General features: G+C 42.3%; 1 protein-coding gene across 1 annotated transcript in view; it reads right to left on the bottom strand.

The window, feature by feature from the left end:
• The window catches only part of ttc27 (tetratricopeptide repeat domain 27), a 94661-nt gene that overhangs the window by 24919 nt on the left and 56707 nt on the right, over nt 1-13035 (bottom strand). The window contains exons 10-12 of the mRNA XM_042010094.1: nt 9359-9472; nt 5440-5535; nt 1460-1582 (exon numbers count right to left, since the gene is read on the bottom strand). Of these exons, the coding sequence (XP_041866028.1) occupies nt 1460-1582; nt 5440-5535; nt 9359-9472 (333 nt within the window). The remainder of the gene's footprint in view (nt 1-1459; nt 1583-5439; nt 5536-9358; nt 9473-13035) is intronic.

Genomic DNA, 13035 nt, shown 5'->3' with positions numbered 1-13035 from the left:
CTGTTTAGCTTAATGTAACCCACATGTAAATAATATGTAAAAAATATACAACCTGGAAATTTCACAAATTTAAACCTTTGTACGAGTCTCATTCTCTTCACTTTTCCTGTAAGTAGTCGAACCTTTGGCCCAATCTTTTAGGTTCCTTAATTTTTGGTGGAATTTAACCTAAGTGGATGGCTCTGTAGTAACAGGGGTGTTATGACAGAATGAACCAGAATCAGTTTGGTTGAGCTCTAGCAGGCTCTAGTAGGGCTGGGCGATATGGCCTAAAAATAAAATCTCTGATTTTTTATAACCCAAATCCTATTTCTGATTTTAATAGATTTTTTTTCTTTTCTTTTACAAAACAAAAACAAACTTATTAAAAACATTTATTTGTTTATATAGATGAATCCCAGCAAAAATAAAGCACATAATGTCGTAACTTTTCCACCATATAAAAGACTTCATATCTTACATAGAAATATGCGACACAATGCATCCGTGATCTCTTTCCATCTGGATCCTTATCGTACAGGATCCACTGCAGGAATAATTCCCCTGATGAAGGTTGTCTCTTAACTAGGGTTTGTGGGTTAAGTTGACTTCTGCATCTCGTAGAGAGCAGCATTTCCCACTGCAGTTATACGCACAGCTAAATCCCAGGCGTGAGTGAAGGGTCACTTCACTGAAAATCTGTCAGACAAACACCGTTCTGGTGTGGAGGGAGGGCTAAGTCTGCTGCTAACTAACTATGGAAAAAAATCCCAATTTTCATAAAAACAATTCTCCAGAAATGGAAAATTCGATTTATCAATTTTATCGATTAATCGCCCAGCCCTAGTTTCTAGCCATTGAACTTATAAGCAGTGATTCCCAACCCTGGTCCTCCAGGCCCACTATCCTGCAGATATTAGATCAGTGGTCTCAGCTCTGGTCCTTGAGATCTACCATCCTGCAGGTTTTAGATGTTTCCCTTCTGCAACACACCTGATTCAAATTCAGTGGATCTCTAACAAGCTCTGCACAAGTCTGCTATTAAGCCTGAAGTCTGCAGGGCACAGCGTCTGTGTTGTGTGAAAGATGATCTATGGTGCTGAACGTATCTCTAATAATATCACTGATCAGGTTCTTTGATTAACTGATCTCAGTCTCAGTCTATTGATTCTAAAGTCTGATTATTGGTTGAGATCACCCGACTGATTTTGATATTCATTAATAAAAGTTTTGTTTTTCATAGAAGAAGAAAATACTTTAATAATATTCTATACTTAATCTGCTTTGATACGAGTCAAATATTGAAATATTAATCTATAACTCGGCTTCTTATAAAGTCAAACTTCCCTTGATAAATGGGGCCGGCCCACAGTGATCAACTGTCGGACCTGTTACAGAGTCCTGGTGCCGGTACCGGACCTACATGTTAATGTCTTAGATTTAGATTTTTTGTGGAAACTGTATTTCTGCATCCACATACCTTTCCATGTTGGCCGAGCCTCTCGTAACAGATGACCACGTCCTCCCAGAGCTCCAGCTTTTCATAAAGGAGCAGAGCTGAACTGAAGCAGCCGAGGTCTATCAGGAGGCTGGCCAGCTGTTTCTGCAGAGGATGAGAACACAGCTGTCAGCGTGCTGACCGAGGAAACCGCACGTTCACCACCTTCATTTCTCAAACAGTTGAAAGGAAGGAAACCAGCTGGAACAGGTAGAAAACAGACTGACTGCATAGGATATGATGTTTGGCCTGAAATGTGCAAAACCAACAGCATGTAAAGCATAAAAATGGCCTCGCCCCAAAGGTATAAAGATGAAATATTTTCTATAAAAACAATATTGAACACACCGTCACCCCCCCGCCTTCAGTGCTTTGTTACACATCCACCTCCTCCAGCGAGAGAAAGAGCATGTCTGCAATCCTCCTTCAAGTCCCCAGGCAACTATACACACTCTTCAATTCCAGCTTTATTGCTGTTATCAGTTATTACATGGTGCCTGGGTGATGCCTCCTCCCCGACCGATCGCTCCCTCTCTCCAACACGCTTCCTCCTTTAATCTCCTGGACATATCTAAATCTTTATGTGACTGCTTATTCTACTTACTTCTCTTTTCCTTTTTTCTCTCCTCCCTTTTCAGGCCAGCGTAAGGTTCATCCTCATAGATCTTCTGCTACTTTGTGCTTCAGCAAATATGTCACAAAATGTCATTAGTGCTTTTCCTTCAGTCCCTCTGAGGCCGTTAAACTTTATATCCCAGGTTTTTTGCTTATTTCAGACTTGTCTTGCTGTTTGTGGATTATGGTGGAAACAAAAAATAAAACTCTGTGACTGAGACCAGTTTCCCTCCAGGGCCGCTACTAGCCACTGGGGCTGCTGCTAGTCACCTGGATGCCACCGCTAGCCACCTGGACACCGTTACCAGCCATCCAGGTGCCAGTGCTAGCCACCCGGGGGCTGTTGCTAGCCACCTAGGGGCCACTGCTGGTCATCCAGGGGCCACTGCTGGTCATCTGGAGGCAACTGCTTGCCACCAAGGGCCCGAAGCACAACTTCAGTTCCAAAGAACTGTTAGAAAACTTTGCACATTTAGATTTTTTCTTTTTTGGCATAAATTCTTTGAAAAACTTCAGCTCTGCACATAACTACCAAACATTTAAATGGCAGTTTGATTACTTGATGTCACTGTTCTTCTCATTATTTAGGACAAAAATGTCCCATTAAGTCAATTTAACTTTAATCTAATGGCTATTATAGAATATACTGATGCATTCTGTGATGTCAGGGTTTCATTTTGTAGACAAATAATAAAATATGTGATTATTACTGTTCATCACGGAAACCAAGCCTAAAACATTAGGACTGTCAAAATTATCGCATTAATGCAAAGACATTATATCAACAGAAGCTCACTTGGGTTTTTCTTTGGATTTTTACATCAGAAGACAATTTTATTTGTAATAATCAGTTCAGTAATACATAAAATCAAGATCTTAAAAAATAAATCTCATTTGTGCCCCCTTTATCTGGTCAGTGCTCCTACCTGGCCCCCATCTAACCTTTTCTAGACCAGTGTTGTTTTTGGCAGCATCTCAGTTTTAGTCTTAGTTTTAGTCATTCGTTTTAGACGAAAACTCAAAAAGGTTTTAGACAAATAAAAGAAGTATTAGTCTTTTAAGAAATTAATTTAGGTCAATAACACGCATTAGGAAGTGGAATCAAGGTTGACAGGTTATAACAAGTAATTGATAAAACAAGTTAACCTTAATGCTTTTACATAATAACCAGATCCTTTACCAGACTGAAAGCTTTAGCCGAGACTTTCCCATCAACAGGGATGAAATGCTGCCGTGTTACTTAACTGCTGTTGGACAGAAACTTTTATTTCTATATTTCACCTTTGTCATGAAATGATGCCCAATTCATCATACAAACATGTCACAAGAAAATAGCAGATCTATAAGTTCAACATATAGCAACACATTGTGAGCTTGTTGTTTGGTTATTTTCATCAATAAATACAAATTAAAAGGAATGTTTTAGACTTAGAAGGTTTCCAACCAACAGCAGATACTTTCTGATCTACCTAGGGTGATGCTTTGCAGTTCTAACTGTGGAATCAGTTACTCTAAAAAAGCAAAGAGCAACATATATATACGTTTCATCGCTTCCACCGAACCCCTTCGTAGATGCTGCCGTCATGATTCATCTATGAATGAATGAACTGCTTGTCTGTGTGACGCTGCACGTCTGGTGGTGGGCGTGGCCAAGGTGCAGAAGCATTGCTGACTGACAGATTGTGCTCAAAATAGGCAGAAATGTCGTGTTTTTAATGTTGGACAATCAGCCCTTTGTCTCATCAAAGAAATCTCACAAACGTCTTGTCATGTTTTCATCATCAGAACCATTTTTAGCTCGTCACCATCTCGTTATCGTCATGAAAAAAAAGGTTTGTCAACTAAATAAATTCATCATTGTTGAGGAAAACAACACTGTTCTAGACCTGCCCCTGAACAGCTGAAATATAAATCCTTTCTACCACCTGTCAGCCGCTGTGTTAGTGAAGGATCCCGGTCTGGTTTGTATCAGACCATGTTCACAGTTTCTGTCACCACGTCATATCACCTAAATGATCAGACCTGTGTCTCCAACATCTGCACAGCAACAATGATCTAGAGAAGACATCTCCTTGCTTCCTTTGCTGTTTCACTCTCACTAGATATTCTATTCTATTCTATTCTAGTCTACAGTCATTTAGCAGATGTTTTCTCCAAAGTGACTTACATCTGAGAGGAAGAACACCAGCAGAAATCAGCCAGGAGGGATGTCATCATTAAGTGGTAGCCAGACTGCTGTGAGTCCAGGTGGACTCAGGTGCTGTCATGTAGAGGCTTTTTTTCTCTCTCTTTCTCTATAATAGTCCTTTGTTTAATTATGAGATCATGATTTCATCCCACAGCATCATCTTGGGCGTAAGTGCATGTAGCTTATTCAGTGCTGAGTTGAGCCAAAGAGCTGGACAAATCTTCCTATCTCATTCCGACGACTAGAAGAGTTAAGTTAAGGACTCTGTGCAGATCGGACGGAGTTTGGTAGATCGTTCCACAACTGGGGAACAACAGAGGAGAAGAGTCTAGCTACTGATGTGGTGCCACCTTGTGCTGGGAGCACCAGGCGTTTTTCACTGGCAGAGCGTAACTGTGGAGAGGGGGTGTAGCTCTGGACTAAGGAGTGGAGGTAGACCGGAGCCTTTTGGGTTTCTGCCAGTAAGGAGTTGAATAGTCAATGTGTGAAATGACCAGAGCCTGGACCAGGAGCTGCGCCATGTGTTCTGTCTAATTCTCCTGATGTTGTAGAGAACAAATTGACAAGACTGAGCATCCGAGGCAACATGGTCCTTAAAGGTCAGCTAGTTGTCTACCATGACACCAAGATTCCTGGTAGAAGACGTAGGCACATAGATAGATATCTGAACCAGATCTATTTAGATGTGTCCATGGTTGTCTGATGACTAGTAGATTTTACACCTTACTGAGAAACACGATCAGCTGATCACCGACAGCTGTCATGATTCACCACAGGAGAGGGAGGAGGAGGAGGAGGAGGAGGCTGCCATGCTGAGCAGACACAGAGACGACCAGAACAATGACGTTAAAAAAAAAAAAAGATTCAGGAAAAGTGTGGGTGTTAAAACCTCGTCATCTCCAACGGGTTAAATGCGTACTGTTTTGATGTACTGTTTTGTGATTTTTTTTGCAATTACTGTTAGGGATTAAGGATGTATTTTTCATTTCTTTTAGGGAGATTATTTTGTTGGGTGTATATTGTTTTGTATTTTGTATTTGTATTTACACTGAGGTGTGGTCCGTTAGCATCTCTTTGATGGGGTTTCCCGGTCAGTGCTAATTACATCATCACAGCATTAAAAATTTAAATGTGCTTTGTGAGATTAAGTGTGTGGTACCTGTACAGCCCATCTGGGCGGGACCTGGCAGCAGTAGAAGACTTTGAGCCGCTCCGTGACAGGACAGCTGTTGTCTTCAAAGTGGTCTACTATCACCTGGAAAAAGGAAACCAAAGGTGAAGTATGGCAGCATCATTTCAATTATTATTATACTGCAACAGCAACCCTGATCCATCCTGCTGGCCGAGGCGGCTGGGGAACGTCCCACGATGCACTGGTCTCCTCTGCTGGAGGACGTCCCACGATGCACTGGTCTCCTCTGCTGGAGGACGTCCCACGATGCACTGGTCTCCTCTCTGCTGGAGGAAGTCCCACGATGCACTGGGCTCCTCTCTGCTCTCTTCACTCTCCATGTAGAAACATCTGACGTTGTTGTTGTTGTTCATTTGTGTTTCTCTTCTTTCTCAGCAGGAATCTCTAGATTAGAGTTCTGCTGCTGGTTCACCCTCTTTCCTGTCCTCTCCACCCACAACCGGTCCAGGAAGATGGCCGTCCTTCCTGGATTCTGATCACCCCACGGTGCCCAGGGAAGCACTGGCTGGCGGAGATCTTTCTGCTCCTGTCTAGGCCAGCGTGGGCATTACTTCTACACAGAGACTTGCAGTCTCAAGCAGGAGGGGAGATTTAACACCCACATCCAGAGAGGCTAGCTCTGTGGGCTTGGTCCACGAGTGGTTCAACCTGAATGCAGCAGGGCTTCCTCATGGTGCTATTGGCACTGTTCAGCGAGTTAGGGCATCACCTACTAGGGCATTATATGGACACAAATGGAGTGTGATTGAAAACTGGTGCACAGAATCTCAGGCAGTACCTTTTCAGTGCTCAGCAGCAGTGGTTCTTTCTGTCATGCAGGACCTCATTGACAAACGCAAAGCTCTCTCAACCATTAAGGTGTATCTGGCGGTTTTTCAGCCTGTCATATTGGCTTAGACCAGGGGTGCCCAAGTTCAGTCCTCGAGATCTACCATCCTGCAACTTTTAGATGCTACCCTTCTCCAACACACTTGAATCAGATGACTTCTGCATGTCATTCAGCTCTGCAGAGGCCTGGTAACGAGCCAGTCATTTGATTCAGGTGTGTTGGAGAAGGGTTACATCTAAACGTTGCAGGATGGTAGATCTCGAGGACCAGACTTGGGCACCCCTGGCTTAGACAGTTGGTAGGCCAGCTCCCTTTGGTATGTCATTTCATGAAAGGTGTACACCGTAGATTTCCCAACTCCAGGCCGCTGGCCCCGTCATGACCTTCCCAGTCTTCTGAAAGCACTCTGGTTCCTGTTTTGAACCACTAGAACAGGTGGAGCTGAAGTTGTTGTCCATAAAGACATCCCTACTACTTCCTCTCGCTTCAGCTAAGCGAGTTGGTGAGATCCATGTACTGTCTGTAAACAATGCGTGTATTTGGTTTGGTCCAGATAATACTAAGGTCAGTTTATGGCCTAACCCGGCTTTTATCCCAAACGTTACAGGTTAATGCTCACTTAGAGTGAGAGTGAGTAGAGCTAGCTGTCTTCTGCTGCCTGCCATTTGCACCTGAGGAGCACAGGCTTTCACACACTTTGTGTCCAGTCCATGCACTTAAAATTTATTTGGACAAGAATAAGAATTTTAGAAAGAGTGACAAGTTGCTTGTGTCTTGGGCCAAACCACATGTGGGGAAGCCTGTGTCCAAGCAGAGTCTTTCCCACTGGATTGTGGGAGCCATCACCCTGGTATACTAGCAGGGGTCTGCAGCCACCCACTGGGCTCCGTGCACATTCCACAAGGGCCCTGGCAACTTATTGGGCCTTATGTAAGGGAGTTTATATCTAGGAAGTGTGCGCAGCAGCATGTTGGGCTTCACCCACACGTTTTCTAGGTTTTATAAATTAGATGACACAACAACCCTGGCTCATTCGATCCTGGAGGTGGGTTCTCAGGATGTGGACCCTCTCTAAAGTGCCACAGGGAGCAGTTGTCTTCTTTACAGTCATGTCTGGCAATCCGGGAGTCAGTGCGAGACTCGCTCCCATAGTGTGAAACTTGCTGAGAGACACTCTCCCTATAGTGAGAGACACTCCCCATAGTGAGAGACTCGCTCCCCATAGCCAGAGACACTCTCCCCATAGTGAGAGACTTGCTCCCCCATAGCCAGAGACACTCTCCCCATAGTGAGAGACTCGCTCCCCCATAGCCAGAGACACTCTCCCCATAGTGAGAGACTCGCTCCCCCATAGCGAGAGACACTCTCCCCATAGTGACAGACTCGCTCCTCATAGTGAGACACGTGCAACCCAGAGAATTGGGTTTCACAAGTAACCTTAACTTTTCCTTCCTAGTCCAGATTCTGATGAAAGTTTTCCTTCCTGGTCCTTGTTCTGATGCAGGTTTTTTCTTCACTGTCTCCTTGTGCAGCTCAGGATGGAGGACTGAATCAAAAAGAAGATCTGATCCAGTCCCTTTTTTTCCTTAGCAATGTCATTATTTTTATGGTTTATATGAACATATTTATTATAAACTGGACTAATGTGATGATTTGATGCAATGCTTCTCAATTCCTGTCCTCCAGTATCCCTGCCCTGCCTGTTTTGGATGCTTTCTCCTCCAACACACCTGATTCAGATTTAGACCTCCTCTCATATTTGTTAGCCTGTTAACGAGCTTTCCACTGCAGCCAAGTGTGTTTAAGTGTACAAACATCTAAAACATGCAGGAGGATAAACACTGATTTATGGATGGTGAAAGTGGTTGGAATTAAGACCCTTCGTGACAATTCCTGCATCATTTCTCCTCCTGGAAGTACACATTTTGGTGTTATTATAGGGTTGTTGTTGCTAGCTGTTTTACTCTATCAGTCTAGACTCGTAGTAGAAGCCCAGTCTATGTTGGCTTCATTAGAAAGATTGCTAGGACATCCAAGTGGATGAAGGTTCTATTACCCACGAGCTTAGCCACAACATCTCATCAGCTAACAGAGAATGACCATAACCATCTGAAGGAAAGTGATTTCCAAACCTTTAACCAAGTAGTCACAGCTAACTCTGACATGATCTGACTCAGATCATTTTAATCTCTAACAAAGGTTCAAATACACTTTTCTCTATTTCTTTTTTTATCAAACCCTTGGATTGCTCTCCCTTGTTTCCAAGAAGAAAATCATTACGTTCAGTAATCTGAGGAGCAGTTTTTGTTTCTATTATGGATTTTACACCATAAATATAAATAGTATAATAACAAACAAAAATGTATATATCAGTAGCCTTACTCCACAAGAAAGCTCTGGAAACTCGCCTGCTGGCTTGCCACCCACTTAGAGGCACCACATCCAAGTGCGTCAGCCTCGGGCAGTCAGCCACCACATGGTGCCCAGAGACTCATAAATATGCCTTTACCAGTAAGATTCATATGTAGAAGCATGCAGCCCAGTGGTGCTGTTTCAGGAACCTCTGAAGGGACTGGACCAACAACCAAATATATTCAAAGATTATTGTTTGTTTCAAATTTGCTCAAACTTGATTTTTAGAGAAAATGACATTTTAACATGTTTTCCTACTTTCAGGCAGTTCCAGCTCTTTAGTTTAGATTATTTTCCTGGTTTTTGCCACCATGTAGACATATTTATTCTGGACCAAATGACCTCCAGTTGTCTCAGTTAAAGATTCTGATGAGGTGGAGCGGTGAGTCAGTGTCTGACTCATTCATGGAATACAATCAGCCAAATAAAAAAAAGTGGCTGGTAATCACTTAACATCGCTGAAGAGAGAAGGGAAGAGGTAGCTTAATGTTGAATCTACCACGGCCAGCAGAGATGAGTCTGACAGCCTCACCCAGGAAATAAAATCATCACCATCATCCTGTCGAAGGCTTGAACTCTGCTCAAATAACGCCAGTACAGAGATAGTGGCTCTTTGTTTTCTTCTTCTTTCTTTGATCTGCTTACCTGGGTTTGCATCATGGCTCTTTCAACACATCGAGATCTTCCTTTTTCCAGTTTGGTCCTGAGGCATAGAGCAGTGACCTCCACAGCCCAGAACTTACGTTGAGACAAAATACTCTGTGGAAAGGACAGAACAAGCACAAAAAAAGAAGAGATGTTTGACTCTTCATCAAAATTCTTTTGTTCCAGATGATTAAGACAGTCTCAGCTTCCTGCAGTCTGGGGAAAGAGAAGAATCCTTCTGTTAATTAAAAGAGAGAAAAAGTTTAACATCTAGAGAAAGGAATGAAAACATTTCTGGAAAACTTCAGTGAGATCGTTGTTCTCTTAATAAATAAGTGTGTGATTCAGAGAGTAAACAGATGGGTTCAGATGAAGACCTATCAAGAAAAGTCTCCATCAGGAAAATGCATCGTATTCAGAGATCAGCTGTTAACACTACAAAAGTTAACATATATATATATATATATATATATATATATATATATATATATATATATTTCTATTCTATATGTATATATATATGTATATGTATATATACATATATATATATGTACATATACACACATATATATATATATATATACACACATACATATATATATATATATATATATATGTGTGTATATATATATATATATTTCTATTCTATATGTATATATATATGTATATGTATATATACATATATATATATATGTACATATACACACATATATATATATATATATATACACACATACATATATATATATATATATATATATGTGTGTATATATATATATATATATATATATATATATATATATATATATATACACACATACACACAAAACAACAAAGCATCCTCTGCCTCTCCCCCCTGTTGGCCTTGGGAGAAATCAAGCAGCAAGCTTCTCCGAGTTGCACCTAATTATTAAAACCTATTACAGCCTGAAAGTCTTTATCTGTGTGCTGTGGTGATTATCTGATGTGTAATAGCTAGCACAGCTTTGTGGCTTAGCTTTAGATGAGCTGATTAAAGGGAGCAGGGCTTTGCAGCATCCAGCAGACTCACTCACAGGGAAAATGACTGGAGCTCTTTATCTGGATCAGTGTTCAGGCTTGTCTGAAACCAGAGCATGTTACACAGCAACGACTTTCTGCACACCATGAAAGGGGTGCAGGTGAGACAGACAAACACTAAGAATGCTTGTGGATGCTAAGCAGGCCTTGCTAGAGTCATTATTGCAACAGTAAATTGTCCTAATTATGCAGTTATTCCTCCACCAACATCAATCACAGAGCAATTAAAAATCAGGCCTAAGTCACGCCAAGCGTTTGTCACCACCATGAACACGAAGGAACAAACAGTGCCTTAAAGAAGGAACTGGAAGGTTTTGATCATACAGTGACAGCGTTCAAATGTTTTATCTGACTGTGAGAGGAGGAATAAAGACCAAAAACTACAAATACCATGATTTTGTAGAGTGGGATCATTCCTGCACATTAAAATCTAAAAATATCACCAATTTTCTCAATGCAGGACAGATATATGAGGTTTCCACATCAGAACATGTTCAGACTGCTTCTTTTATCTATTTATTTAAAAAGCTGATATTGCTACGATAACTCATAAGGACTTGTATGGTCGGTACGAGTTCATGCATTAAAATTCAGGAATTTGATGACAAACGAAGATGTCTAAGATCTTCTCGAGGGGTAGATAAAAATGTGTTGTATCAACTTTCAGAACAATCCCTCCTTTACTTCTTCATTTACACTTAAAAACAGCTCCGGGTCGGTACGCGACAAGTCGGTACAAGTAGAGTTGGTACCAGAAGGGTCAGTATAGCCCCGTTTCCACCAACAGTGGGGCAGGGCAGGGTGGGGTGCATTTTTTTATGTTTACACACAAAAAAACTGAGAAAGTTACCCTAATATCCAATCCGACCCGTCCTACTTTGTTGCGACCCTTCCGTTGGATTACCAATCTAACTGACCCGACCTGAAAGGGTGATGTTTGACACACTGCAATCCGTTGACTGACCCTGTGCGATTTGCATAGAAACAAAGCAGGAACGGCTCCTTGTTCAGAGCAACAGATTTTCTCTGTTGATTAAATCCCTTGATTAAAGGGTGGATGACCTCCATCCTCCTACTTTGTTTCTGAGTCGTGCTCTGGTTCTACTCTAAGGAAGGCGCTGTGCTGCTACGTAGCTGACATACTATCCGGCTGATACACCGACTCCCAGGTAAAGTTACGGTTGCTGTGAAAACGCAACCAGATTAGTTTACAGACCATATCCACACCCTACATGTCCCAACCTGACTTGCACCTGTTGGTGGAAACAAGGCTTATAGGACGGGTCTGTAGAGGAAGGTCGGGACGGGTCGGTATGAGAAGGGTCTCATCAATGGGATTAAATAAAATGAAGGAATTTATTGTTATTGAACAACAATTACATCAATAATCATTGGCAGTGAAAATCTTAGATCCCAGACTCTCCTAGCAATTCTAAAAGAATATAAACAACAATAAAAATAGTTAGACACAAAAAGCAAGGATAATTAAAGCCGCAAGCGGCATCCATCGGGTCCGAGCTGCCTGGACCCCGCCACCCGATGTCTCCCTGACAACAGGTGGTGTAATGCGTTAAGGACCCAACGTGTGTGAATACTGTCTAGTTTGGTGCCGTTCCCATTTATTCCTGTGGAGATATAAGCAATCCGTGTTTCATGGCGAGAAGGCTTTTTCGGTCTGTTGCCACGGTTACAGGCTTTTTCCTATTAGAAAGATTTGAATAGCGTTTGTTCCCCAACTTGTCAGGAAGGTTCCCACTAAGTGTGGAGTCAGTCGCACGAATCTCCTCAGACTAGTTCGTTCAAATGGCAGTGAAATCCAAGATGGCGGGCACGCCGTTGTCATGGCAACAGCTGTTCGATTGACTTCTTTGCTGCACTTGGGGTGTCACCAGTATGAATACTGTGAAGTTTGGTGCAGATCCCATGTATTTACATGGAGATATGAGCAAACCGTGTTTCATGGCGAGAAGGTCATTTTCCGTCGGTTGCCACGGTAACATGCTTTCTGCTATTAGAAAGATTTGAACAATTTTTGGTCCCCAACTTGTCAGGAAGCTTCCCACCAAGTTTGGAGTCAGTCGCACGAATCCCGTCAGACTAGTTCGTTCAAATACGATGTGTGTAAAGTGCAAAAAATGGCAAAAAAATGGCCGCACACGCCAAGATGGCGGGCGCCCCGTTGCCATGGCAACAGGTGTTCTATTGAATTTTTTGGTCGGCTCAGCATGTTACACGTGTGTGCCAAGTTTCGTCTTCCTATGTTGAAGTAGACGTTCGGGACCCCATTCATTTGGGGAATTTTTGTGTCCGTAGGTGGCGCTGTTGAGCCAATTTTGCATTGAAGTCAATGCGGACTTTAGAATATAAAATTTTTCACAGAGCTTGATGTGTGTGCCAAGTTTCACAACTTTTCATGGGTGTTTAGGGGGTCAAATTTGGCCTCGAAATGCTTAGAAGGAGGAGAAGAATAATTAAAGCCGCAAGCGGCATCCATCGGGTCCGAGCTTCCTGGACTTCACCACCCGATGTCGCCATGGCAACAGGTGGTGTAATGCGTTAAGGACCCAACCTGTATGAATCCTGTCAAGTTTGGTGCAGATCCCATGTATTCCTATGGA

Source organism: Melanotaenia boesemani, chromosome 16 (assembly GCF_017639745.1).
Source record: "Melanotaenia boesemani isolate fMelBoe1 chromosome 16, fMelBoe1.pri, whole genome shotgun sequence".
Lineage (NCBI taxonomy): Eukaryota > Metazoa > Chordata > Actinopteri > Atheriniformes > Melanotaeniidae > Melanotaenia > Melanotaenia boesemani.
Note: the sequence above shows the minus strand (reverse complement) of the source record. Positions and strands in the feature narration are given on the sequence as shown.